Source organism: Leuciscus leuciscus (genome assembly GCF_965113295.1).
Source record: "Leuciscus leuciscus genome assembly, chromosome: 20".
Classification (NCBI taxonomy): Eukaryota; Metazoa; Chordata; class Actinopteri; order Cypriniformes; family Leuciscidae; genus Leuciscus; species Leuciscus leuciscus.
This window is the reverse complement of record NC_138744.1, coordinates 16,000,738-16,025,382: the sequence shown is the minus strand read 5'-3', so window position 1 is coordinate 16,025,382 and position 24,645 is coordinate 16,000,738. Positions and strand designations below refer to the sequence as shown.

Genomic DNA, 24,645 nt, shown 5'->3' with positions numbered 1-24,645 from the left:
GTGTTTGGGTGCAGGCGAGCGGGTTGTACAACGCGCTCGTTGGCTGCAAAATACACATCTGCAGTCGCCTTTTCAGGGAACTGACAGAGCGAGCATTGACGGCATAATTTTATCTGCCGGTAGACCCGGGGATCGAACGCGGGTCTCTCGCGTGCAAAAACCTGAGAGTCTGCCACTGGGCCACAGGGGGAGAAACATTGTAACTCAGTTAGCGCGAGTATTATAAGAGACCGTCAACGTGCTGGCGTTTGTTTGCAGGCATGCGTGTATTACAACAGGCTTGCTCACTGCAATACAGACATTTCCAGTCGCCCGAACTTCAGAGGGGAATGAGAAATGTACGAGAAAGACGAGGTCGGTCCATCCGCGGGGGGACCAGAAAACGCTCTTTTCTCCTTTCGCCAGTGACGCACGGAAACCATAGAAACGGTGTTTGGGTGCAGGCGAGCGGGTTGTGCAACGCGCTCGTTGGCTGCAAAATGCACGTCTGCAGTCGCTTTTCAGGGAACTGACAGAGCGAAGCATTGGCGGCATAATTTTAACTGCCGCTAGACCGGGATTCGAACTCCGGTCTCTCGTGGGAAAAACCAATGATTCCGCCACTGAGCCACAGGGGGGGAACGCAAAGGTTTTTGAATGCACGAGCATATAAGAGCGTCACATGCTTTCTTCGGCGTATGCTTGCAGGCGCGCTTGTATTAAAACAGGCTCGCCTGCTGCAATATTGATATTTCCAGTCGCATGATCAGGGAACTGGGAATATGTATGAGAAATTGAAGGTTAGTCCATCCTCGGAGGGACTAAAAAACACATATTTCTCCTTTCGCCGGTGAGTGACGCATGAATGGGGCGCAGAAGGCAGGGTAGCTTTCTTATAACGTAAAGAAAAACTAACCCCGACCGTCCGCTTCCAGCCTCCCTTGTGAGCGGCGCAGTTTGCGCGGCTTGAACAGAGGGAGAGAGAAAGCTAGCCCCGTGACCGCCCGCTCCTGACATCCTCTGTGAGCGGCGCGGTGTGCGCGGCTCGAACAGAGGGAGAACAGGTATCGTCCCCCAAGCAGGCAAGGCAAGCGGGCGAACCGGCAAGCTTTGCGGGTTGGGGGGGGGGGCGGAGGAGCAGTCTCGGAGAAGGATGCCAGGTGAGTCCTCAGAGTCACCATAGGCAGTACCTAACTCGCAGTGAGGGCAGTCGCCGTCAGCGAGTGCGAGAGCTGCGTGATCAGGAAAAGGGGCGTCTTGAAAAAGACGCCCAGCTCTTTTAGTGCAATGGGAGTGTGTGTCGCGGCGGCGAGCACACACACATACATAAACACAGTAGCAGAGAAAGGATATAATGCCGGAAAGCGCAGCAGGAAGGCAAGGAAGGCGGCGCGGCCAGCGACTTCAGTGACTCGTCCCGCTGAAGGTGCTCTCTCTCGACGGCGCGGCTTCTAATCCAGCTCCAGCGATGCGTGTGCTTCGCTTGAAGGATGAAAAATCAGATAATAGCTGCCTGCGAGCGATATTTATAGGCCTAGACCACGCCCATTTCGGCGGGACGTGACGCAGCGGGCGCGAAGTGCCCTGATTGGGTCTGACGTCACGCCAGGCCTCGCTCGATAGGCTGCTGCAGTTGCCGCAGAGCAGCCAATAGGCGCGCGAGCTGTCTCGCCTATGTCTGCATTGCTGCTGCAACGCGTTTTGCATTATTACAAAATTAAGGATCATTTTTGGCTTCAATATCTCGCGGAAAAGGATTTTCCCCCTAGCGTAAGATATCTTACGCAGTACGAGAGACCTCTCGTAAGAGAACTTTTATTTTTACTCTATTTTTGATCAAATAAATGTAGCTTGGGTGAGAATAAAAAAAAAAACTTTTGAATGGTGGCATAAATACTGTTTGGTATTGAATTAACTAGATTTAAAATAAAAATGTGCTCTTAAAATGCAGCTCACTAGGTTTTAGAACAGAGCAAGTGTCTTGACACATTTCTAGCGGGTGTCTGATACAAACTCACTGTGGGTAACAACAGCAATACACTAAAGTTGATTTGAACTCAATTGTCTTTTTATAGAGCAAAGCCCTTTCGTTTTTTACAGAAGCTTTAAGAGGAGTCCTTGTGTAAAGTATATTATTAGATATTAGACATTTTAATTGGTTGAAATATTTCCACAGTATCATATTTCAAGTGTTTCTGTTAACACTGTGGTGTGGTGTGGTGTGGTGTGTAATGGGACACTGTTGTCTCCTAGTCCTTTATCATAGCAGGCAAGATGTAACACAAACAAACAAACCTTGTTAGAGGCTTGCCAAGTGAACATGTTTAAACAGATGGGGCTTCTGCGAGCTAATAACGTTAATCAGTCTAACATGGTGGTAGCCATGGAAACGTGACGGCATTGTTGGCTCACAGTGAACGTCCAGGCTGTAGTGACGAACTCGTTTCTGCCCCACGAGTGCCGGGTGAGACGCCTCACAGCTCAGCGCCGCTCCGTTATCTTTCCTCTCCACGGGGATACGGATAGTGTTGGAAACACTCACAGTCTTGCCGTTCTCCTGCTGAGAGATCACACCTGAACGAAAAGAGAGGGATGGAAAGAAATTGAAGGGTTCATAGAAGCCAGTTTGCCCAAATTTGAACAATGTTCACATTTCAGCCAGACAATTTTTGCATACCTTTCATTCAAAGGATTGCACGCTCTCTCTGGTTACTTCAAAGAGTACGAATTCGATGCGCCGAGCAATAAACCTTACACACATTGATTTCACAACCACAGAACAGGCTCTATTATCCCTGTGAGACTATTAAGTTTTAATTTGATGATGAAAAACGAAATGACAAGGGGCGAGTGAAGGGCAGAAAAGTGGTAATGACACAGAGAAGGGGAAGTGTAGGTCGATAGAGAGTGGGGTCAAAAAGAGTTTACAGAATTATGAAGGATATGTCAAGATTACCGTAATAACAGGTTTCTAACTCGTAAAATTCAGATTTAAATCTGTGCAAATCAGTAGTTAATGTGTTATGTATCATGAATTAAAAAATAAACAACAACACAAAGATAACATTTTTGGAGGCCAAAACCCTTAAACCCAGAATTTTTAGCACTTCCAAGTTCGATAGTTTTTTAAACGGGTTTTTGGTTAAGTGCCTGTAATACGGTCTATGGTTACCACCATAAAATACATCCCTACTACCTAGGGATGCACCAATATGAAAATTTTGGCCGATACCGATAACCAATAATTGTTTATATTTGAAAGCCGATAACAGATATATTGGCCGATAAATCTAAATCCGAATCTTTCTATACATTTTGAGAGTCTGAAACAAAATGTCATGTCCCAAGCACACAATTATAATGTTCTCATTATAATTTTATGTAGCCTATATCAGCGGTCCCCAACCTTTTTTGCGCCACGGACTGGTTTAATATCAGGCAATATTTTCACGGACCGGCCTTTAAGGTGTGGCGGATAAATACAACAAAATAAAATGATAAGACCGGCATAAAAACTGCCGTATTTTTAAAATATAATAATAAACGTGAATCCAATGTGTAGGCCTACTCGCAACTTTATTAGCATTGTCCTCGTAACATCGCGCCTAAAGACAACTGAGAAAGCCTGAACACAAACAAAATGCCCCCCAAAAGAAAAAAAAATCTCCATGTTTTCGGTGCTGATGCACATGTAAGGGTGGCTCTGCCAATAAAGCACCTAAAAGCTGTCACAACGAACCGGCAAAATTAATGATTATGAATAGCTAATGTAAAATATAGCAGGAGACATTTTAATTGTTTACTAATAAACCAGTTTTTTTTTATGTCAGTGTCGGCAGGAAAGATGAAGTTGACGATGCTGACTCGCGATCTTCGCAGTAGTGAACGCACCAGAGAGAAATGCACATTTCATACGGATGACATAAGCAGAGAGCAGTCTGTTTTCTTTCGTTTTGAATTGTTCTGTTTAAAAGTAGACATTTCAAGCTTTCTATATATGTCTCAGGTCTGTGAGGCAAGTAGGCTACCTTATACGCTGAGTTTCGGTTCATTAATGAGACGAGCTCCAGGTTCACGCGCTGTCGCCTCCGTGTCGTGATTATCTATTTTCTAATATATTTACTTATTTATTAAATCCAGACAATTGGTTGATGAAACATTGATTAAAATTAAGATACAATTAATACAAAACGAAATAAAATTTAAAGACAGGCTTTGTGCTTTCTGTTTGAGGTCTCTGTGAAAGTTTTAAAGCAGTCTTTTAGTGCCGCTTTCAGAGCGCTCACGTCCGTAACGGAGAACTGTCCCGTCTGTAACATTGTTTTGTTTTTTGTGAAATAAATTTCTAAATAAATGCGACTTATAGTCCAGTGCGACTTAGTGCGAAAAAATAGTGCATTTTTTGACTGATGCGACTTATACTCCGCTCCGGACATAATTTATAGTCCGGAAAATACGGTAAGTTATTTATTCTTTCTGTGCAGCCCGGTACCAAATGTCCCACGGACAGGTTGGGGACCCCTGGCCTATATGACAGACTTGCACTGCACTTAACTGTATTTTTTCTTTTATAATATAACTTTATTATTCCAATCATATTTAAAGCAATTCAAAACCATCACGGCATCTGAAGTGTCTCGGCTGAAGGAAATAATCCATTATGTATCGGCTTTAATATATTGGCCATATTTTCTTATCAGGCCGATAACATTAAAAATGTACATATCGGCCAATACTGATATGTATATATATATATCGTGGATCCCTACTACTACCCTTTGTGAATGTCTTGATAAAGGTTGTTGGTAAAAAAGGGCTAAATGGGACAACAGAGGTTGTTCTGTACATTAAACAGTCCGCTAGTCCACTTTCACAGCCTCTGTGTTTATAATCACACTCTTGCAAACTATTCGAACTATGCGTCGGCGTGTTGGCGGAAGCTTAGTGATGGTGGCGCTGAAATCATGCAACAGAGATGTAGTTTGTTTATAGCCTACATTTAGCTTTTTACTTCTGCCGGTTGTATTTAGGCTTCAAAATTCAGGAAAGTTGTGTTGATTTGTGAAGATTATCATGATGAACAAAACGTGTAAGAAATAAACTTTTGGTCACAGAGCGTATTTTCTGCAATAATCCAAAAGTCAAATTGGGTTTTTGTCAGGGGAACCAGGGTGATGCTAACTTCTGGCTCGGCCTACAAAAATACACGTGTTGTCATCTCATAATTACGGTAATTACGGTAATTATGACATGGTGTGAACGCAGCATTTAGCTCCAACCCTAATCAAAGACACTTGAACAAGCTAATCAAGGTCTTCAGAGTTACAGGTAGGTGAGTTTAATCAGGATTTGATCTAAACTCCGGGGCCCGATTTAAGGAACCCTGTTGTAAAATGTTACCCAATCTTAGAGTTACCACCTCATAATAACATGACATGAACCCAGCACAGGGTTGTTTCAATGTTTGTGTCACTCCACTTGTCTATGATTGTGGCGTTCCAGACCAGAGTATGTGAGCAGTTTGAGGAGTTGTGTGGTTTTGCATGAGGCTGTTTTTAGACAGGCTGCCAGTCTGTGCGCTACTTGGCGAATTAACAGCAAATTTTGTCTGAAACATAAGTTACTTGACTTGTTTATAGAACTCTTACTTGTGTGATATCACTTAAATAACCTTGATCGGGCAGACATTTAAATTATTTTCACTGAAGCGGAACAGCGATGTGCTCAGAAGTCCAAATTCAAGCTGAGTCCTGTCTTATTGAATCTGTCGAAAGATACTCTCCGCTCACAACTTTATATTCGAACAACATTGATAGTGCACAAAGCCTACAATCTCAGCCTACACTTGCCCTGCCTCTGTTTCTCTGTCTCTTTGTCATTCTCTTTTTGGAGCCAAAAAAAGGAAAGCTGAAACAAAAAGATAGAGCAAATGTGATGGCATTGAGGAAAAGAAGGGGGAGAGAAAGCAAGAAAACGAGAGATAGAGTTGACAGAAATGAAAGGAAGGCACAGATTGAGGCCCCACCTGGATCCAGTTCTGTGTGGGGGTGTGTGTTTGACAAAAAAAAAAAAAACGTTCCTCTGCACACATCCGAAGAGACCCAGATGGACAGATGCATTTGAAATTCGATAGAGTGGCAAAGCAATAGAGGGGGAAATGTGCCAATAAGCAAACACATGGGGAGAGGAGCAAAGCGTATCTTTCTGGCTGCCAGAGAGATTAGTCAAAATGCATGACATTTACCATGAAGACAGAGAGTCTGACAAAGAGACAGAGCAAATATGCACACATGTGAGGGATTTTATAAAAGTGGACTCTTTTGTGTTTGTATATGTGCTTATATGTTTTTTTTCATTTTTGTAAGTGCATGTATAGTATATAAATGTGGCTGCATTGAATCTGAAATTACTTTGTCACATTTAAATTAAACTCACCAGGGATCTCTCGCCGGTCCCGAACCCAGCGCAGGGTGGCTGGTGGTTTGCTCCGTGGGGACAAGCATGTGAGTTCCACCTCTCCACCCTCCACTGCCTCCGTCTTCACCTCCACGGTAGGCACCTCCGGGGGCACCACCACCGACAGCGTCGCCACCTGGTGGTGTGTGTCATCGGTGTAGAGCTGGCAGAAGTAGCCACCCTCATCAGACACACTTACATTAGTCAACGTGATCCGCACCAGCCGCGGTGAGAAAAGAACCATCTGAAAACGGTCATCTTTCAGTGCTGGAAGAGAGAGAGTATGGGATGAGCAAGGATAAAGCAAATGCAGGACACGCAAGTTAAAATTATTTCAAAATTGGACCTATTCACTTTCTAAATGCATCTTTCTGTGAGCCATTTCAGTGATGCATGTTATTGCAAAGAAGAAAATGTGTTTTTTATTTTTTAATCAAAAAGGAGCGACTTTCTCCTCCTCTCAAATGACTTTCCTTTTCTGCTGACGTCAAAACAGGCATTTAGGCATTGTTTAAGCAGTCTTATTTCAAGTTTTGCTTTATTCTGGTTTATAATGCCTTCTTTTCACAATGGTTAATATCAAGTCAAGCCTATTACATAAGGAAAATGTGTTGCGGCTCACAATTCAAAAAATCTAAGTAATAAAATAGTTGTGTGAAGAGAAAATGAAGCAGTAAAAATGCTACTAATGTTACTAAATTATTATTCAAACGTTTTTTTTATTCAAGCAGGAATGCATGAAATTCAACAGTGACAGTTAAGACATTAATGTTACAAAAGATTTCTATTTCAAATAAATCCTGTTCTTTTGAACTTTCTATTCATCACTGTTTCCACAAAAATATTAAACAGCACAACTATTTTCAAAATTAATAATAATAATAATTGTTTCAGGAGCAGCAAATGAGAATATTAGAATGATTTCTGAAGAGTCATGTGACACCACAGGAATCACAGGAATAAATAACACTTACAAATGTATTAAATATATATTTAAAATCGTAATAATATTTCACAACATTACTGTTTTTTACTGAATTTTACATAAAATGAATGCAGCCTTGGTGAGCTTAAAATCACTAGTCCTAAATTTATTACCAGTAATGTGCATTTTACATGTCCGTATTTCATGGATAAAAACAGCTGTTTATCACTATGTTTTCAATTACTTTTTGTCACTATGTTTTCAATTATTGCTATTCAATTGCTTGTTTTCAGCTAAACCGTTGTGCAGATCCTGATTGTGTAAGATACATAAATACCACTTTGTCTTATAAGTGTTGTAAATAATTTGACAGTGAAATAAAGTATTACCTTTTGCATAGCTTCAAAGTAGTTAGTGTAGTAGCTTTTAGTGTTCCTAGCTACTTTATCAAAATTGAAGCTTGTAGCTTTACTACTTTTAATTAGTATTAGTTTCATGTTTGCAATCTACGTTTTCAAATGAACTTCTCCAACTCTGATAGAGAATCACACAATAAAGATCAAAAGAATAGAGCAACATAAAAAGGAAAAGATGAAAAGGGAGAAGAAAACAACAACAGACAAGTGTTTTAACTAGCATCTCTCACAGAACAGCTGACACAGAATAACACATAAATACAGAGGGGAAGCAGAAAACAGAGGAATCGAGAACTGGTGTGTGGTGTGTTGAAAATGATTTGAAACCAAGGTGAGAGAAAAATCAATTGTCAGAAAATAATAATAATAATAATAATAACAAATAATGATGCCAATTGCAGGGGCTGGATAGGCCTTTTGAAAAAAAAAAATTGAACAAAAAACACACCCACACAAACCCATTTTGTATCGACTGGTGCTAAATACTCCTTTTCTTCCTACTTCCATTTAAAGCTTTTTTGTCTGTGGCCAACTGTGCTCTGGAGATGTGACCCTCTGCCATCAGCACACTCAAAGATAGCAGCCCAATGCGCTGGATCCATAAGATGATTACTGCTCTGAATCTAGACATTTTTCAACAACTGGCTGCATCTGTCTGTGCTTCTTGCTGAAAAATATGAATGAATGTGAGAGAGAACAAGTAAATTAGTGAGCGAGCGAGCGAGTGAGTGAGTGATAGATACACTAAGTGAATCACTAATGAATAGTTAGTGAGCAAGCAACTGAGGGCTGGAATACACTACACGGATTTTAAAATTTGAACAGACATAGTACGAAGCAAAAAAAAAAAAATTGTAGTCTGAGCCCATCATGCACTAATTATTTTCTGTGAAATCTTTCTGCTCAATCTGCAAACTGCTGCACACTTTCGGCCAACTATTGTTGACTCAAATTGAGAACAAAAGTTGTGTAGTGTATTCCAGCCTCGAGTGAGTTATATACGGAGCAAGTGAAAGAGTGATACATTGAATGAATGAGAGAGATAGTGAATGAATGAGTGATAAACTAAATAAGTGAGTGGGTGCTCTTTTGTGACATGTGTACCTACTCACTCGATCCGTGTTTCACACAACGGGAGTAAAAGAGCCTCACTAAAGGAGATAAATGCCTTTGCTCAGGCTAAATGGCAGGGAAATGTCAATGCATTGTCCAGGCCGCTGTCACCTTTAGTCACGCTTCATTTACATACCTCACAGATCTGGCCAATATGAAAGGATCTCATGGAAAGGGCGCATGCTGATAGGTTATTGTATTCATGACCGCTGAGGGATATTTACGCTCTGTTGCCCGCTAAAAGACTGTTATCGGGATTCATTAGTTAGCAAGCGAAGTTTTTATTTGCGTTTCTCTGTACATTTAGACCAGGGCACTCAAGCAGTAAGGGCAGCTTGGGGCTGTCATGATCACACTGTAGAATCCACCGATATTAAAAGCATAAAGAATGTTAGTAAAAAGTGAGTCTAAAAAAAGAGTAGTGTGAATGGTTCAGAAGAGGTGTGATTTAGCTCCAACAAAATGGCCCAATTATGTGCACTTATAAAGGCAGAGATCACAGATACTAATTCAGCTTTTAGCTTTTGTGGTCCTTTCTGTTTCTACCAATTTCATTCTTTCTCTCCATTCTCTTTTTTCACAGAATTACGTATGCTTTCTGAGTCCTTCTCTGAGGCAAGGGTTACAAAGGCAAGGATAAAAACACATTACATATCATGCAAAACGAGGGTGACAGAAAGTCATCACTTAAAGAGATTTCAAATTTGAGTGATAGTGATGGCTGTGATGGAAAAAACAAAGGTTATTACATAAAAGGACCTTAAAAAGAAATTGAAATAAGGTGTAATCAGTTAAAAAGGATTTCAGAAAGACTGATGGAGCCAGTATAAATATATTCCAAAGATGATAAAAGCTAACTAGCATGAAAAGAGACTGCTCCACTGCTAGCACGAACTCCAAGGTTGTGTTTAACATATTTACCACTTACCAGCACTAAAAGAGAGCCATTAATGGAAAAGGAATGTGTCTGATGAAGTCAGTGTCAGAGAAGGAGTGCTCAATAAGTTAATTTTGGTACTTGATAAAAATGCAGCAAAATGTGGAAGAACTTTAACAAAAAAATCAATGACAAACTTAACATGAGGTTTAACAGACCAGGATGTGTATTTTAAATATAATATATAAAAATGTATAAGTCAAAGTTTCCATATGTGATTAGTGATAACTATATGATTAACTAATTATCTGTTTTGCATTATATAATGCAATAATATGTTATTATGGAAAACCATTTCTGCCTCAAAGTTTAAAAAAAACAAAACAAGCAATTACGATATTTTTTATAAAAAAGGGAAAAAATGCATATGAGAAATAACATATTGTGGGACAATTACAATTTCTAGGTGAAAAAAATCCATTTGTGAGATTTGCATTTGCAACTTGAGAAAGCATTACTGTATATAATGCAATAGTAAAAGTTATTTTTATGCAATAAAAGTTTGATATAAAATAATGTCACACTGTGAGTCACAAATTTGAAAAATAGTCACACTATAAGATATTAAGTCACAATTTCTAGAAAAAAGGTTAAAATTGTGAGATATAAAGTCGCAATTATGAGGAAAAATTTTGAGATACAGTCACAAAAAAGTCACATTGTAAAATATAATCACATATTTGTTTCCTTGTTATATAAAAACATTTAAATTAAGTTAAAACAGTCAAAATTTTGAGTAGTGGCAATTACGAGAATACATTTGCAATCATGAAATATAAAGCCACATTGTGAGAAATTAAGTCACAATTGTGAGAATAAAGTACAATTTTAGACTTTTAAAATGTTTACGTTGTTTCTTTGTTGTTTATTCTCTCAAAATAAACAAAATCCCACTAATTGGTCCTGAGTATCTCAGCATTATCATCAAGTCTTCTAGCTAACAAAGTAATGGGAGCAGGCATATTAAAATAATTATGCCAAAACACTTTTGTTCGAACACTTTAAGAGATGTTATTTTCGTAGGGATTTAAAAAGATCTGCTAGCGATGGCCGATGAAGTATTAGCTGTGCTCACCTCGTGTTCCATTGAAGAAGAGCGTTTGTCTGCGTGGGTTCTGGATGACCACGATCGAGCCGTCGTAGTTCTGAAGACGACAAGAGATCTGTGCCGTCCCCCCCTCCAGCACGGTCACGTTCTCAGCCTGAACGGCCTGACCCCGCGCTGAAAGACAGAGGGGTAACAGACTTAATGCAGAACTCTCATTTGGTGAAATTAATCATTTATAAAAGGTATTTTTTGATGGATAGAAGGAGACAAGATGGCACATGGAGCAATTTTGAAGAAAGAAATACCTCAGTGACCAATTAACAACTCTCTCACGTAACTACCTTTGTGCTTAGAAGTGTGAACTATGCAGAAGAGGAGAGACAGACGAGTGAAAAAAGAAAATAATGAGAGACTGACAGATAGACAGAGACAGTGAGAGGGAGAAAAAGAAAGAAAAGGGTCCTATAATTAAGTGCTGGTAAGACCAATAGCATCGTTATCTTTATCCATTACTGAGAGCTGACACACTTCTCTCTTCCATCTGCTCGATCTAACATCCAGCTTGTGAAAGTGTCGGTAATGACGGCTCTTTTGAGAGAATGAACTCGGTTCAGTCATACGCAAGCCACACAGAACAACTAATGGCACTTTCGCTGCTAAAACGAACACATCTTAGTTGAAGGTAATGTCTGGTGCATGTTCTGGGTGACGCTTGTGTATTGTTGATGTTTATTTTAGCAGTATGGAGTAGGTTGAACATGAGGTCATCACCGCTGGCCTGTGTGAGCATGTTGCTGGAACCCACCACAGCACATCATTAGCAGTGTTCTTCATAGAGAGCCTGTCTCTGGTGATCTGTAATGATTCGCAACCCTGACACCACGTTCATCCCCAGAACAGACTCCATATGATGACATCGGCTGATTCGCTGAGACCTGTCTCCTCCATCTCTCCACTCACCAAGCTAAGACAGGATGTCTGACATGCTCAGACTGACATGTTACAGACTTGCCGTATGACAAGAAGTCTGTATATAGCTTGAGCTTAGAACCAAAAGTTACTCGAGTATTGTGCAGATGACTCATTTCACACCATAAAAAAATTATAATAATAATGTGGAGAAGGTGAAGGGCGTTTCATTAACTATAGACGCTTCTGTTCCAGGGATTGATTTTTATTCAAACTAACATTTTTCTATATTTATTTATATAAATGTCACATTAAAACTGCCTTGGATACTTTTTTCCATGAATTTCTCATTTGTTTTTCCATTTATTTTATCAAGCTACTTTTCTAAAGACGTGAAGAAGGTATAGGACTGTGAAGCTTTGGGGGTGTTGATGGACTCAATCTCCTCCATCTATGTTTTGATCATCGTTCTGAATCCGATCCAGACGTGGTATTTGACAAAAACGCGTTTTTCTCAGCTTTTTGATTTTTGTTTTTATTAATTTAACTTACCCACATTCAAGTGTTAATTTAACTTACCAAATTATGTAAAAGTGTGAAAATATTAGTTCATGACTTTCAAAAAAGTGTTATTCTGTAATGTCTATCCAATGTTGTACCATTGGTAAAAACTAACTATAGTGACATTTGTTTTCCCCTCAAGGTCAAAAGTGCTCAAAGCTCTCCCACACAATAATGTTAAGATTGCTTTCAAACACTTCATCAGGACCTCGTGGTTATAGAGGACATCTCCGAGAGAAACAATTAGGATTAGGATATGTGGCGTGCTCGATGAGAGCGAAAAGAGACAAAAGACAAAGTTCAGAAGGGAAATAAAGGAGAAAGGTGTGAGACGGCATCCTCCGTCACCCGTTGCCCTGCTCATCTGGCTTCATTTAAATTTAATTCTGTCAGGCTCAATCCATCTCAGAGTACCCTTGTCTTGAATTCAGCGTGGAGGGAGAGCGGGTTAATAAAACATTGACAGGTGAGGTATTGAGCCGAAATCAAGAGGCAAGAACAGAGAAGAAAATGAGAGACAGTGACTGAGGACGTCCTGAAATTTTGCACAATTGCCATTGTAATTGTAGCCATTATTATTTCTGTCTTCTGCATCAATATTGTGATTCATATCACGACAATCGGCACTGCCATTGCTATCCCAATTATTATTCTAATGACTGTTATTACTCAGCATTCGGGCGTCCGCAGACTTGGCCGCCATTGTTTTAATGGCTCCTAATTGTTCCAACAGCACTATACATCAAGAGAAGGTCTGTGAATGCATAGGAGGCAATTAAAAACCTAATTCAAACCTAACAGAACTCAAACAAGTGTGGCCAAATTCCCAACAAAAGTATCTAAATGTGTTTGATTGAGAAGTCAAACAAAACACGGCTAATTGAGCATCCGTTAAATGCACTCTGACGCACGCCAGCTGTCTCCTCTTCATGTAAATGACCGAAATGAAGGGACGCAAACGGAGAAACAAATGGCACGGAGGGAGGGCAGCGTGCCGTGAGGCCAATACGGCATTCGAGAAACTCGCCAACTCGCTGATGGAGGTGGAAAGACATCAAGCGAGATGTTGAGGGAGGCACACGGCAGGAGAAAGACAGCTGCAGATTTTGGACATATTCGCAGCTGCCAGGAACATTGCGGAGGGGCGGTCGAGTCCATTACACAAGCTTGAGCATTACAACTTGCGTGGGAGTTGTTTACGGTCTTATCTGCATTGTGGGCACGCAAGTTTATGAGCCAGGCGAAAAACAACAAGAAACTACAGATGGATTCATCTTGACCCTATTAGAATCAAACCATAATAAAATACACAACATGCTCACAATTGGATTAAGTGTGAAAGTGAAGTGATCAATTGCAGGCAGGCGTACTGATGCTGTGAGAAGCAAACAAATAAAGGAGGTTGGGGGTGGAGTGGGGTGGTGGGATGTGGAGGAGAACTTCATGATTTGGCCAGATGAGGGCGATGTATCAATGCACACAAACTGCAGAAATTGTTGTCCTCAAGGAAAAAGGTAGGATGAGCAAATAAATAATAAATAATTTATTAAATAAATAAGTTGAAATATTAATAATATATCATATAAATCTGAAATATAAATATTATAAACTCCACCTTTACATTACTTTTTTTAGTATTGATTATTATTATTTTTTAAATTGTTTGAACATTTTTAAGATTTATTTATAAAATAGTTTTAGGTTAAAGTCCCCCTGTAGTCAACAATTTTATCCCTTAAAACTCATCTTTGATCACCAAAATGACATATTTAAACGTTTTTTTCCTAAAAAATATTCATGCTATTCAATAGCTTGAATGTACACCATTGCCTCATTTAGTATACACAGTTCTATGAATATGCAAATTAGCCCCACCTCCACTCACTCACACTAGCTCAGATATCCACTTGTTGACGATCACACGTTGACGTGATTGGTTACAAGTTAGTTTTTGACGTCAAAAAACCCCAGCGACTTTAAACCGTCTTTGGGAGAAAGGAGAAAATTCTCAGCAAAGGTGTTGACTTAAGAATTTGAATATGGTTTGTCTTAAAGAATATTAAAAACACCACGTAGACATAATATAAACAACATTAAAAGCTTGATTTTCACCACAGGGGGACTTTAAATATGTTATTTTATCTATTTGTTAACCGAGAATATGGGAACACATTAATTCATTTAAATTTGTACCATAACAATTTTGTTTTTATTTTGAAATTAAGTTACAGACCCTTGGGTGTACAATAAGTTTACAATAATTAGGGGGTAATTTTACCCAAACCTGTATGACTTACTTTCTTCTGGAGAACACAAAAGATGATATTCTGAAGTCTGAAATATTTTGTCTCTTCAATGAAAGTCAGTTGGGTCAAAAACAACAATTCTTCAAAATATCATTTTTGTGTTTGTTTTTGTGTAGTCATTCAGGTTAGTTGAAGTTGAGTAAAATGATCTCATTTTATGTAAAATCATTCTTGGATGAATTGTCCCTTTAAGGCAGGCAATCTTTCCCCATCTTCTCCTACTAAGAAAGCAGCAGTAAATTATGGAGGTGAGTTGAATTTAGTGACTTGGTAGAAGGCCAGATACAGAGCTGGCGTATAAGCTACTACCCTGCTCGAGATTAACTAGCTATCTGAATTACAGCATACAGTGGAGCCACCAGCCTCTCACACACACAGTAGTCATACATAACACATTTATTACTGAATTAGCAGACAACCAGGCAGAGGATGAGGACGTCCTGAGAGATCCACGTCAAAGTTTAACAATACTAGCACTGTCGAGATGTTAAGACGTCCTTTGATTCTGTCCCTTAATCCAATTACGCTTCAGTCTTTCAGTCTCGCTCTGGGAGCACCTGATATCTTCGTAACTCATGAGTCACTCATCACTGTGTTTTATTTTTCCAGGCATAATTCTGTACAACATGAAGCCAGAACCCAGAAGTCACCCAAGCTGTGACTGTGATGCTTCAGGTAATCTGTAAGCAAGCAGCTTTGGTGGAAAAGCTGACGGACTGAGATTCTATGCTTCTATCTTTATACAGTAAATCTCTTTCTTTCACTTCGTGGTCTAAAATTAAAACTATCTATCTGAAGAATCTCTCTCTCTGCCAATCATATGCAGTTAAAAAAACGTTTGCACCATAAATAGTAAATAATCCCTTGCAAATCCCCTCTCTTCTTTTTTATCTCAATCTGTCACTCGCTTATTCCTGGTCTTCCCCATGCAGTTCCGTTTCCCTCAGCACCTTGTCTCTTCTCCAATCCGGCATATTTCTATCCCCTGCCCTTCTTTTCTCTGTTCTTTTCTTTTCGTCGCTTTCTGCTCCTCTCTAAAACTCCTAATTCCCTCTCATACCGCCTGCTTTTCCTCACTAATCTCATTCCCTTTCGCTTTCACACCTACACAGGCTCCCCCACCTTCTCTTTAACATCAAACCCGTCTCTTTCCTTCATTTTCCCCTCGCTTTTCTTGTCTTCAGCCCCATAACCCTCACACTATGCTCCCTTTTCCTCTGTAACTTGCTTCATCCGTCACTTGTTTCCTCTGGGGTTTTTTTTGCGTTACCTTCCCTAACTTTTCCTCTGCGTCTCTCCCCTACTTTACATTTCCTTAACTTTCCTCCTCTTTATCTTCCCACCATGAATTCCTCATCATCTCTTTCGTGTTTCTCTCACTCTCTCTGTGCTATCTCTCCAGCAAGAGGCCTGTTTATTTCCATCTCTCCCCTTCAGAAATGTGATTTGTTCTGCAGCTCAGGCTCGCAGTATAATCATCCAGCTTTGTCCAGGCGGGCGAGAGAGAGAAGGAGCGGGGGAAAAAAGGGAAGGCGGGAGTGAAAAGGACACGCAAAAAGCGAACAGAGGAGAAAATGGACTGAACATCCATCTCTTGTCTCTTTGTTCCACTCGTCTAATTACATCCATGTTCTTGCTTTTCTATATTCTCTCTCTTGTCTGTATCCTTATTCTAAAGCGGAACTGTACAAAATGAGCAGTTCGTTGAACTTAAAAAATAATGAAGGACATGCAAATGGCTTTCTAGAATGCATTTACTTAAATATTATACCTAATTATTTTAAGTAAACGTCTTGACTGAACTGGAAATGTCAAACTGCTGTGACTAAAAATCTGCCATCATTGTAATAATTGGCTAATTAGATCGAAAGTTCACACAGTAATTTTTCCCTCATTAAATAGTTTTACACAAAGAACTACACAGACAGAGAAAAATACTTCAGACATTTTAGTTGTCGTTTAATTTATATGGAGTAGGTTTACCTGAGGGCCACCATTTTGAGATCACATGACCAGCTGAATAATACTCAATTTGGTCCTGCAACCTCTGTTACTGGACATTTTTACTTGTGAAATCTAATCTGCTTCATCCACACCAAAATAAGCCCAAAACGACAACATTAGTAAAAAGTTACTGGCCGTTTCTCAATATGTGTTCTTGTCAGTACTTGTGTTCTTGTGGAAATGTGAAACGTCATCAGTCGCTGCCCAAGTACTGTTCCAATGCAAAGTTCACATCTAGCCAAGAACAGTTCAAATCCCCAGATGTGTTCTTGATCCGCCCCTTTTATCGAGGATGCATCGGGAGGTGACTTGTGCGGACTTGAGACAGCCAGGTATCCCAGAATGCATCTCGCACCAACCAGCAAGCGTCAATTAGCAGAGCAGAAAACCAGCGTAATTTAAAAATACTGCTGTTATTGTGCCACAAAATTTAGTTTTAAGAGTTTTTCAGGCGAGAATGTAGTTTATTTATAAAGATAGCGCCTATTAGACAATTTGATCTGACGTTTTCGGAGTTGTGAGATCCAGGCGATCACCGGGCGCTCAGCACTCATTAACCCCGCCTGGAACAACCTTTCCTCGGCTAGTCCTTCTGACAATTGCCGTTGGCTCTGATTTCTATAGTCTATTGGTAAAACATGAGATATAATTTGTTCGTGTGTATATCTAACAGAGATCTTTGGTCTCATTAATCTTTGTTCCCTGGCAAATCGTTTTGGCTGAGGGCAAAGTGAAGTTTCATAACTTTATATGTTCAGGCTATTTAACTTTAACGAAGTAGCCTAATAGAGAGCTGACTTGTGTGTTTGATTGAATCGTTTGCTTTATTTCTTATTGCACAGCTTCTTATACCTTTTAGGCTACTTGTCCTTTTATAATGGCTATTATTGATCATTAAAACTGACATTTAACAAAAAGAGACCGGGTTGTGTAATTGTATTCTATTATACATGTACATACAGTGAAGAGAATCAGAGTAAATATGCACATATTACTATTAACTATATTGTACAATTGTTTCCTTCATTTTCTTTAATCTGTTCAATATGAAGTGCTTCATCATGTCTTCTATGAGAAATGCACGTCACAAAGAGTAAAGAGCTAACCAACTGATCAACAGAACTGTTTTTTTTTTTGGTCCATACAATAAAAGTCAATGGGGTCTAATGTTGCTTGGACCCCAACATTCTTCAAAATGTCTTCTACTGTTGCACAGCAAGTCATAATGGTTTGAAACAACATGAGGGTGAGTAATTATGACATCATTTTCATTTTTGGGAAAACTATTACTTAAAAAAAAAAAAGTAAGTAAAACAAGAAAATCTTTGGTTATTTTCATAAGTATTCACTTTTAAAGTGTCCTGAAGCTCCAAACATTTTCTTCCATTCAAAATATCATTGTCTTTTTATGATGTTTATTCTTTCATTCCCTGTTTCATCAGTTATATCTCGCTCATGTCCACCCTTATCTCTTCCTCGAGCCGTAACCGCTGCACTCTCTTTCTTTTGACCTTCATGTTTTACACTCCTCTGTTCCATCACCATATTTCAGTCATATCACTCTCTCCTCACTCCATTTCATCCCTCTCTTTCTCCCTCAAACCATCCATTTATTCTGTCCCAGATATCCTCGGTTTCTTTATGTGCGTGTGGACATTTCTGCGTTTTCAGAGCAGTGTGGAGACCCCCGCGTGTTCCTGACATTCTGTTTCGAGGCGCTGCAGAGACATTTACAGTCGGGCATAACAATGGGGGCTTACGGGAAATTTACAGGGCAATTACACCAGGCTAGCCTGGGAGAGTTAGCCTACAGCCAGCGCAGAAATCCAGACCTTCACAATTCCTCACATACACACACTCATCCTGTCATTCTGGCTCACATCCCCAGCAGCATCTCACATTCAACTGCAAAAGAAAAAAAATGCTTTATTGGCGAGAATTACATAACAGCATATTCTGCCAAGGCTAAAGACCCATTCTCTCTCTCTCTCTCTCTCTCTCTCTCTCTCTCTCTCTCTCTCTCTCTCTCTCTCTCTCTCTCTCTCTCTCTCACACACAGAGTTGCAGAGAAAGGCTTTTTGTTGCTGAGATTATGAATATACAGCAGGATTAAAATGCCTGAGACCACTGAAATTGCTTCTATTTAGCATTTTTCTAATTTAATACTTTTTTCTCCACTACAAATTATATTAACAGCATAACGGTTTGAGTGAAATGTTGAACTGAAAAATTTATTTAATGACTTTCAGAATGACTTAGTTATGACCCACTTTTGCTTCAATGACAGCAGTACTCGGGCTGCATGAACTCCACAAGTTTGTGTTAAACCTAATGACATGTAACAAAGGTACTTCCAGCAAGCAGCGCTCCAAGATGTTTTCCTTGATTCATTTTACATCTTTATTTCATGTTTGAATTAAAGTTTCAGCATGGACTGTAGACTTTTGCTCTTGCTGACAATGAGGCAGCGCCCCAGATGTGATGTTATTAAAAGGCAGAGGAAAACACAGAAGGAAGTCTGAAGTATAGACAGACTGTCATCTCAACCTGAGGTAGTGAGTCACTGAGAAATGGAACAACAATGACCTTGCTGAGCAAATACTCAGGGAAAAACAGCAATTACACCATAAAATGGCCAATCTCAGCTTTCCTTGAGGTTTCTCTTGAATGCGTGTTCTCTTTAACTGCAAAAGTCCCAGAGTGAATTTGAGGTTATCTTCCATAAATCCACTGTCATATCTCCTTCTTTCGTTCTTGCCTTTCTGTGTCCCTTCAGAGCCTGTATTCTTGCTCGTTTCATCCCGTTCTCCCCCCTGTTACACTGCAGTTTCCTTCCTCCCCAGTGTTCTGCTCATTTTAATGGTTCTATTAACAATTCCCTCTAAACTTCAGGCTCTTGTTTTACCACTCTCCTCTCTTCCTATCTTTCTACAAGACCGCCTGTTCTCTGCTCGAGTTTTCCACATGCCACTCTTCTTTTATAAGTTAACTTCTAAGTTATATTTATATAAATGAGGGCTTGCACGAATAATAATTTTACTAGTCGATCAAGTAGTCAAATGTTTGCCTTACATAAAGAGGTAGCATTAACTTATTTTTTTCTAATTTCCATATTTCTTAAAATGACATCCAACATTTTGCTGATAAAATGCAAGAAAACAATTTAATCCATAAAGTGCATAAATTTTCCCATTACTAAATAGGACATTTAAATAAATAACAAATAAATAAATAAATAGTAAATTATTTTTTCCTATTATTAAACTGCGAAGAGAAGAACTCACTCCTTCATGGTGAATAAATTGTCATCCAAATGCATGTGTTTTATCACTGAGGAGACATGGACATTTATTTGTACAGATGTCACCATCAGAAACAACTACTGTCCAAATAGGGCTTTAGTCTAAATCTGGTCAATACAAGAACATCTGACTTTCTGTATAAAGGAGTTCACATGCCAACGTCAAAAATGTATTTGATTAGTGACCTATAGAAGTAGTGCATAATCTGAAATATTTCAAGGGTTTGAGATTGAAATTGTGACACCAAAAATATGATAATTACCATAAGAATATAATGATTAATGTTATGGAAGATTAACAATAAATGGCAAATTTTTAAATTATTTATTTTTGTCTACAATAAATCAATAAATCAATTGTTATAAATGCAAGCAAATTTGACTTCACAACAATATTGAGATCGGATAAAGATTACATGTAATAGTGCTATTAAATTATTGGTGTTTTAGTGAGCATTAGATGATGCTAAGGATAATCTAAATGTAAAAACAGGAAAAATGAACATGTTTACAATTAAACCTTCAAAAACATTATTTGGCTAATTGATAATTAAGAAGCAAAGTGTTTGTCTCAAACTTTGCAGCTGTTTAAATTCAAATCAAGTACAGCAAATTCTATCATCATCTACCCACCCTCATGTCGCTCCAAACTCATATGCCTTTTTTTCTGCTGGAACAAAAACTGAGTCATTATCGAAATGTCAAATCTTTCCCATACAATGCAAATGCAAGTTGATCACTAGCTGTCAAGTCCTGCTGCAATTTTGCTTGCTTTATTTCAAGAGCTTGTAAGGTCGGGATTTGAAATGCTATGCATGCTAAACAATCTATTGTATCTAGCATTTACATATTCAACTGGTAATTTGTAAAAAAAAAATATATATATATATTTTTTTTTAAAAAGCTTGTTTAATGTATTTTCTCGCCAGGGGCATCAAGTGAGTCAAGACTTCCTCTAGTGCCCATTTAAAAAAGAGAAGGGAAAATATGCATAACACCACTATTTTCTATCTTTTTGCCTTTGGTCCACACTCCTCTCTGATCCTTCAATCATAAATCTGCCAGCTGTCTCTTCCTCCATTCTCTTCTCCCCATATCCTCTTTTCTCTTCACATGCACATCTCTTCCCTCCCTCTCATAAATTATCTTCCTCTAAGGCGTAGTGAGAGAGAAGGACAGAGAGAAGTGTCTGAGGAGATGGGGACTGTCGAAAATAAAGAGAGAGGGAGAGGCTGAGACTGAGATGAGAAAGATGAAGAGAAATGAAAGTATAGCTTCGAGTTTCATAAGGTTACAGACAGAGGGAGAAAGATTCATTTCAAGGTGTGCTGAGAAATTACGGAGAGAAACGAGACCGATGGAGAAGTAAAGCAAGAAATGTGACGACTCACGGCAGAGGGAGAGCAGAACGAGTGACCGCAGCAGGAGGGATGGAGCGGAGGAGAGGAGGAGAGATCGCTGGCCTGGTGTCATTGTGTATTGAGACTCGGTAGCTGATCAATGAGTCCTCTGTGGCTGATGACTGCACAATTCAGCACACGCTACACAGCAGACAGCTGAAACCGCAGCAAAATTACTACACTAAACACCAGTGCTCCTTAAGTGCAGTGTTAACCGAATCACTTTAGCGGCTGCGTTTCAATCCTCAAGCAACTAATATCGCATGCGCTAATAACCAACCGAAGGCGGCTAATTAAAACAATCTGATCTCCACGTTCAAGAATAAAAAGAAACTCGTATCGTGTGGCAATTTCCACACTTATCTTTACCGTCAAGCCACTTATTAGCACTCAAGCTTAAATGTTACAAAACACTTATTGAGAATTCTTTTTTAGATATCACACTTGTTATGCAGAAGGCTGTTGTGTTTATATCTGAAACGGTATCCGGCTAACCACATCACAGATTTGGATCCCACAAAAGCTTTCGCTAATCTTGTTTTTCTCCTCACACCTAAGTTTGTTTTTCTCATTCGTGATGAGGCAGAGCCTGCTGAGATTCACCTCGTCATTTTACGCACCTCGTGCCAGAAAGACACCGTGATACGGCAAACACAGTCTGGTTCGTTGAAACAATCATAAATCAATGCGCTATCTAGTCTGCCAACTGTTTTCACCAGATTCTCACTGAGTATTTAAACTGCAAGAAATGAAACAACCACATTTGCGCAACTTAAGAAAGGGCTGTGCTCAACAACGGTTGTAGGCGCCAAACAATGTTTTTGTGTTCTATAAGCAACTCTATAACCAAACCAACATGGAATTGAAGTTGAGACTGAAATATTAAAAGGTCCTGCTCTATAACACTGAAAAGCAGAAGTTCAGAATCCAGCTTGATCCTTAACAAAGAGCTACGCGTTATCGCACCATGTGCCTCTGCACAGGTGTCTTAAAGCCAAGAACAGCAGTTCATACTAGTGTTCCAAGCACACTGTGATACTGAGCACAGCCAGGATCGTCACTAACGCACACACAGTAATTGGCAAGGCTGATATTCTCTGTGTGGGAGCACAACTCCAGATCTGAGCCTCAGGTAACTGCCTGATTCCATTCGATTTTTCCCAAAAGTCGTCACGTAACTTTCCTACTTCCACTAAGGTCGGGTCAAAGTTAATCCACCTCTCCTCTCCTTTCTTGATCTGTCCTTTTGTGGATGGTCCTTTAATTCCTTCAAACTTAGTTTCTTTGCTTTCACATCTTCTACTTGTAGTCCAAAACTCCTTGAGTTATCTGCTTGATGTTTGCATAACCTCTCTTGAAACTGCAAAGACAAAATTTGGGAGGACCCTTTTATATTTGAGTGTGTGCGTACTGGCAGATGCATATCCCACATATCGTTATTTTGGTAAAGGGCAGGGGAGGGTATGTGTCCACAATAGAACTCATTCAGAAAGCAAAACAGTCAGGCAGTCAGTCAGTGAGCTTCAGTGTCTTTCAGTCTTTCTTCTACAGTTTGTTTTGTCTTGCTAAGCTCTCTGGGTCATCAGCTTCTTTCTGATCAGTCTTTATCTGTCTGGCACACAGAGTGTGTTCACCAGGTCACGAGGGGCCATTCTAAATGAATGAGGCTTATTTTGTTATGTGCTGTACATTCTGTATTATACAACGCAATGTGCGCATAAATGCATGAGTCTGTGTGTATTCATGTATGAACAGTATCCAGTGTGTGCACAGGGGACTGTGGGAGAGGAAAGTAAGATTGTGTGAATGTGTACAGACTAGTCAATTAGTAGAGTAATTCAAAGAAATTCAACTCAGGTTCTGCATTCTGAGTTATTCCACCTTGGTCCACAAAATAAAAATAAAAAATCCATCCAGCTATCAGCCTATCTATCAATCAATCCGCCTATCCATCCATCCACCCACCATCAAACTATCCACCTATTCTCCCACACATCCATTCATCTACTTACCTACCCATGCCTCCATTCATCAACCTAAACTAAACTAAACCGCACGCGATTTGGCAAAGGCTGTGATTATTTTATGCGGAGCTTGTCAGTGCAGCACGGCTCTGTGAACAGAAGTAAATGCTGCTCCATCTGAGAGCCAGAGGGCGCTCTCGTGCCGAAACTCCAAATATGCCCCGCAGCAGTACTATAAAGGCCCCAATATACTTCAAGCGAAATCGAAGAACGAACTGATGTGACGTCATTTAGAACAAAATCAGGCCAAAACGAAGTTCGTTTTGGAAGTTCGAAACAGCTTTTCAAAGTGAACTTTCCGGAAAAGTTTGCATCGGCTGGTAAACACCTTTTTACTACCATTCTTCCATGGCGATTACATATTAGGTAGGTGAGATGTTCGATAACAGTATATCACTGTCATTTCGAACTTCGTTTTATACAAAAACGAAGAATGAAGAAGAACTTCGCCGTGAGTATATCCGGGCCTTAATGCACATCATTCAAGTTCATTCGCTGTTCCTAAATAAACAGAAGATTGAAACGCTTTAATTGATTAAACATGATTAATAAACACACAACTACGGCCATATATGGTTTATCTGAGTTTTTTAAGCCTTCTCTAGTAATTTTCATGATAATAAAGTATATTTATACTTCAATGCTAATCGACATAGCCTTTCTCACTGTACAGAATACTATGAAATAATATGACGTGTGCCTTATTCTGTGTAAGAAGCCACATCATCTCACAGAAAGATGCTCACCTGCCGTTATAAAGTGAGCTTGGAGTAAAAACTTTATTAAATGTTTTCTTTTGTTGGACAATCCATCAACCTTCCCACCTACTGACCAATCAATCATCAATCCATCTATCCATCCACCCTCCGATCCACCATCCACCTACCTACCCATCAGGGCCGGCGCTCCGCACACGCACATCACGCACTGCGCGTAGGGCACCAAGTGCTTGGGGGGGCACCAAAAAATCTGGGTCGTGAAAAATCATCACAATAGGGTACTAGTATAAATAACAAATAAAATATGTCTAAAGCATGTTAATATTGGGTTTAAGTGGTCGTTCAATGAGGCCTATCATATGTTGTTCCGACGAAAATTTTGTGTGTATTTAAGTGGTCCAGTGGTAGAATTTTTGCCAAGCGTGTCAGAGGTTCTGAGTTCTAATCCGCACTCATATCGTTTTTTTTTTTTTTTTTTTTTTCATCAAAACCGATTATGTTTTTTAGTGGTTGTATATCAGGCAGGGACACTTTTTGTGCTTTTTGT

General features: G+C 39.5%; 1 protein-coding gene across 4 annotated transcripts in view; it reads right to left on the bottom strand.

The window, feature by feature from the left end:
• cadm4 (cell adhesion molecule 4) overlaps positions 1 to 24,645 on the bottom strand; it is a 162,775-nt gene that overhangs the window by 30,858 nt on the left and 107,272 nt on the right. For 2 of the 4 annotated variants that reach the window (XM_082150556.1, XM_082150558.1), the window contains exons 2-4: positions 10,902 to 11,048; positions 6,415 to 6,702; positions 2,392 to 2,553 (exon numbers count right to left, since the gene is read on the bottom strand). In XM_082150556.1, the coding sequence (XP_082006682.1) occupies positions 2,392 to 2,553; positions 6,415 to 6,702; positions 10,902 to 11,048 (597 nt within the window). Of the gene's footprint in view, positions 1 to 2,391; positions 2,554 to 6,414; positions 6,703 to 10,901; positions 11,049 to 21,346; positions 22,721 to 24,645 lie in introns of those variants that run through there. The other 2 variants (XM_082150557.1, XM_082150555.1) reach the window with 2 other exon arrangements.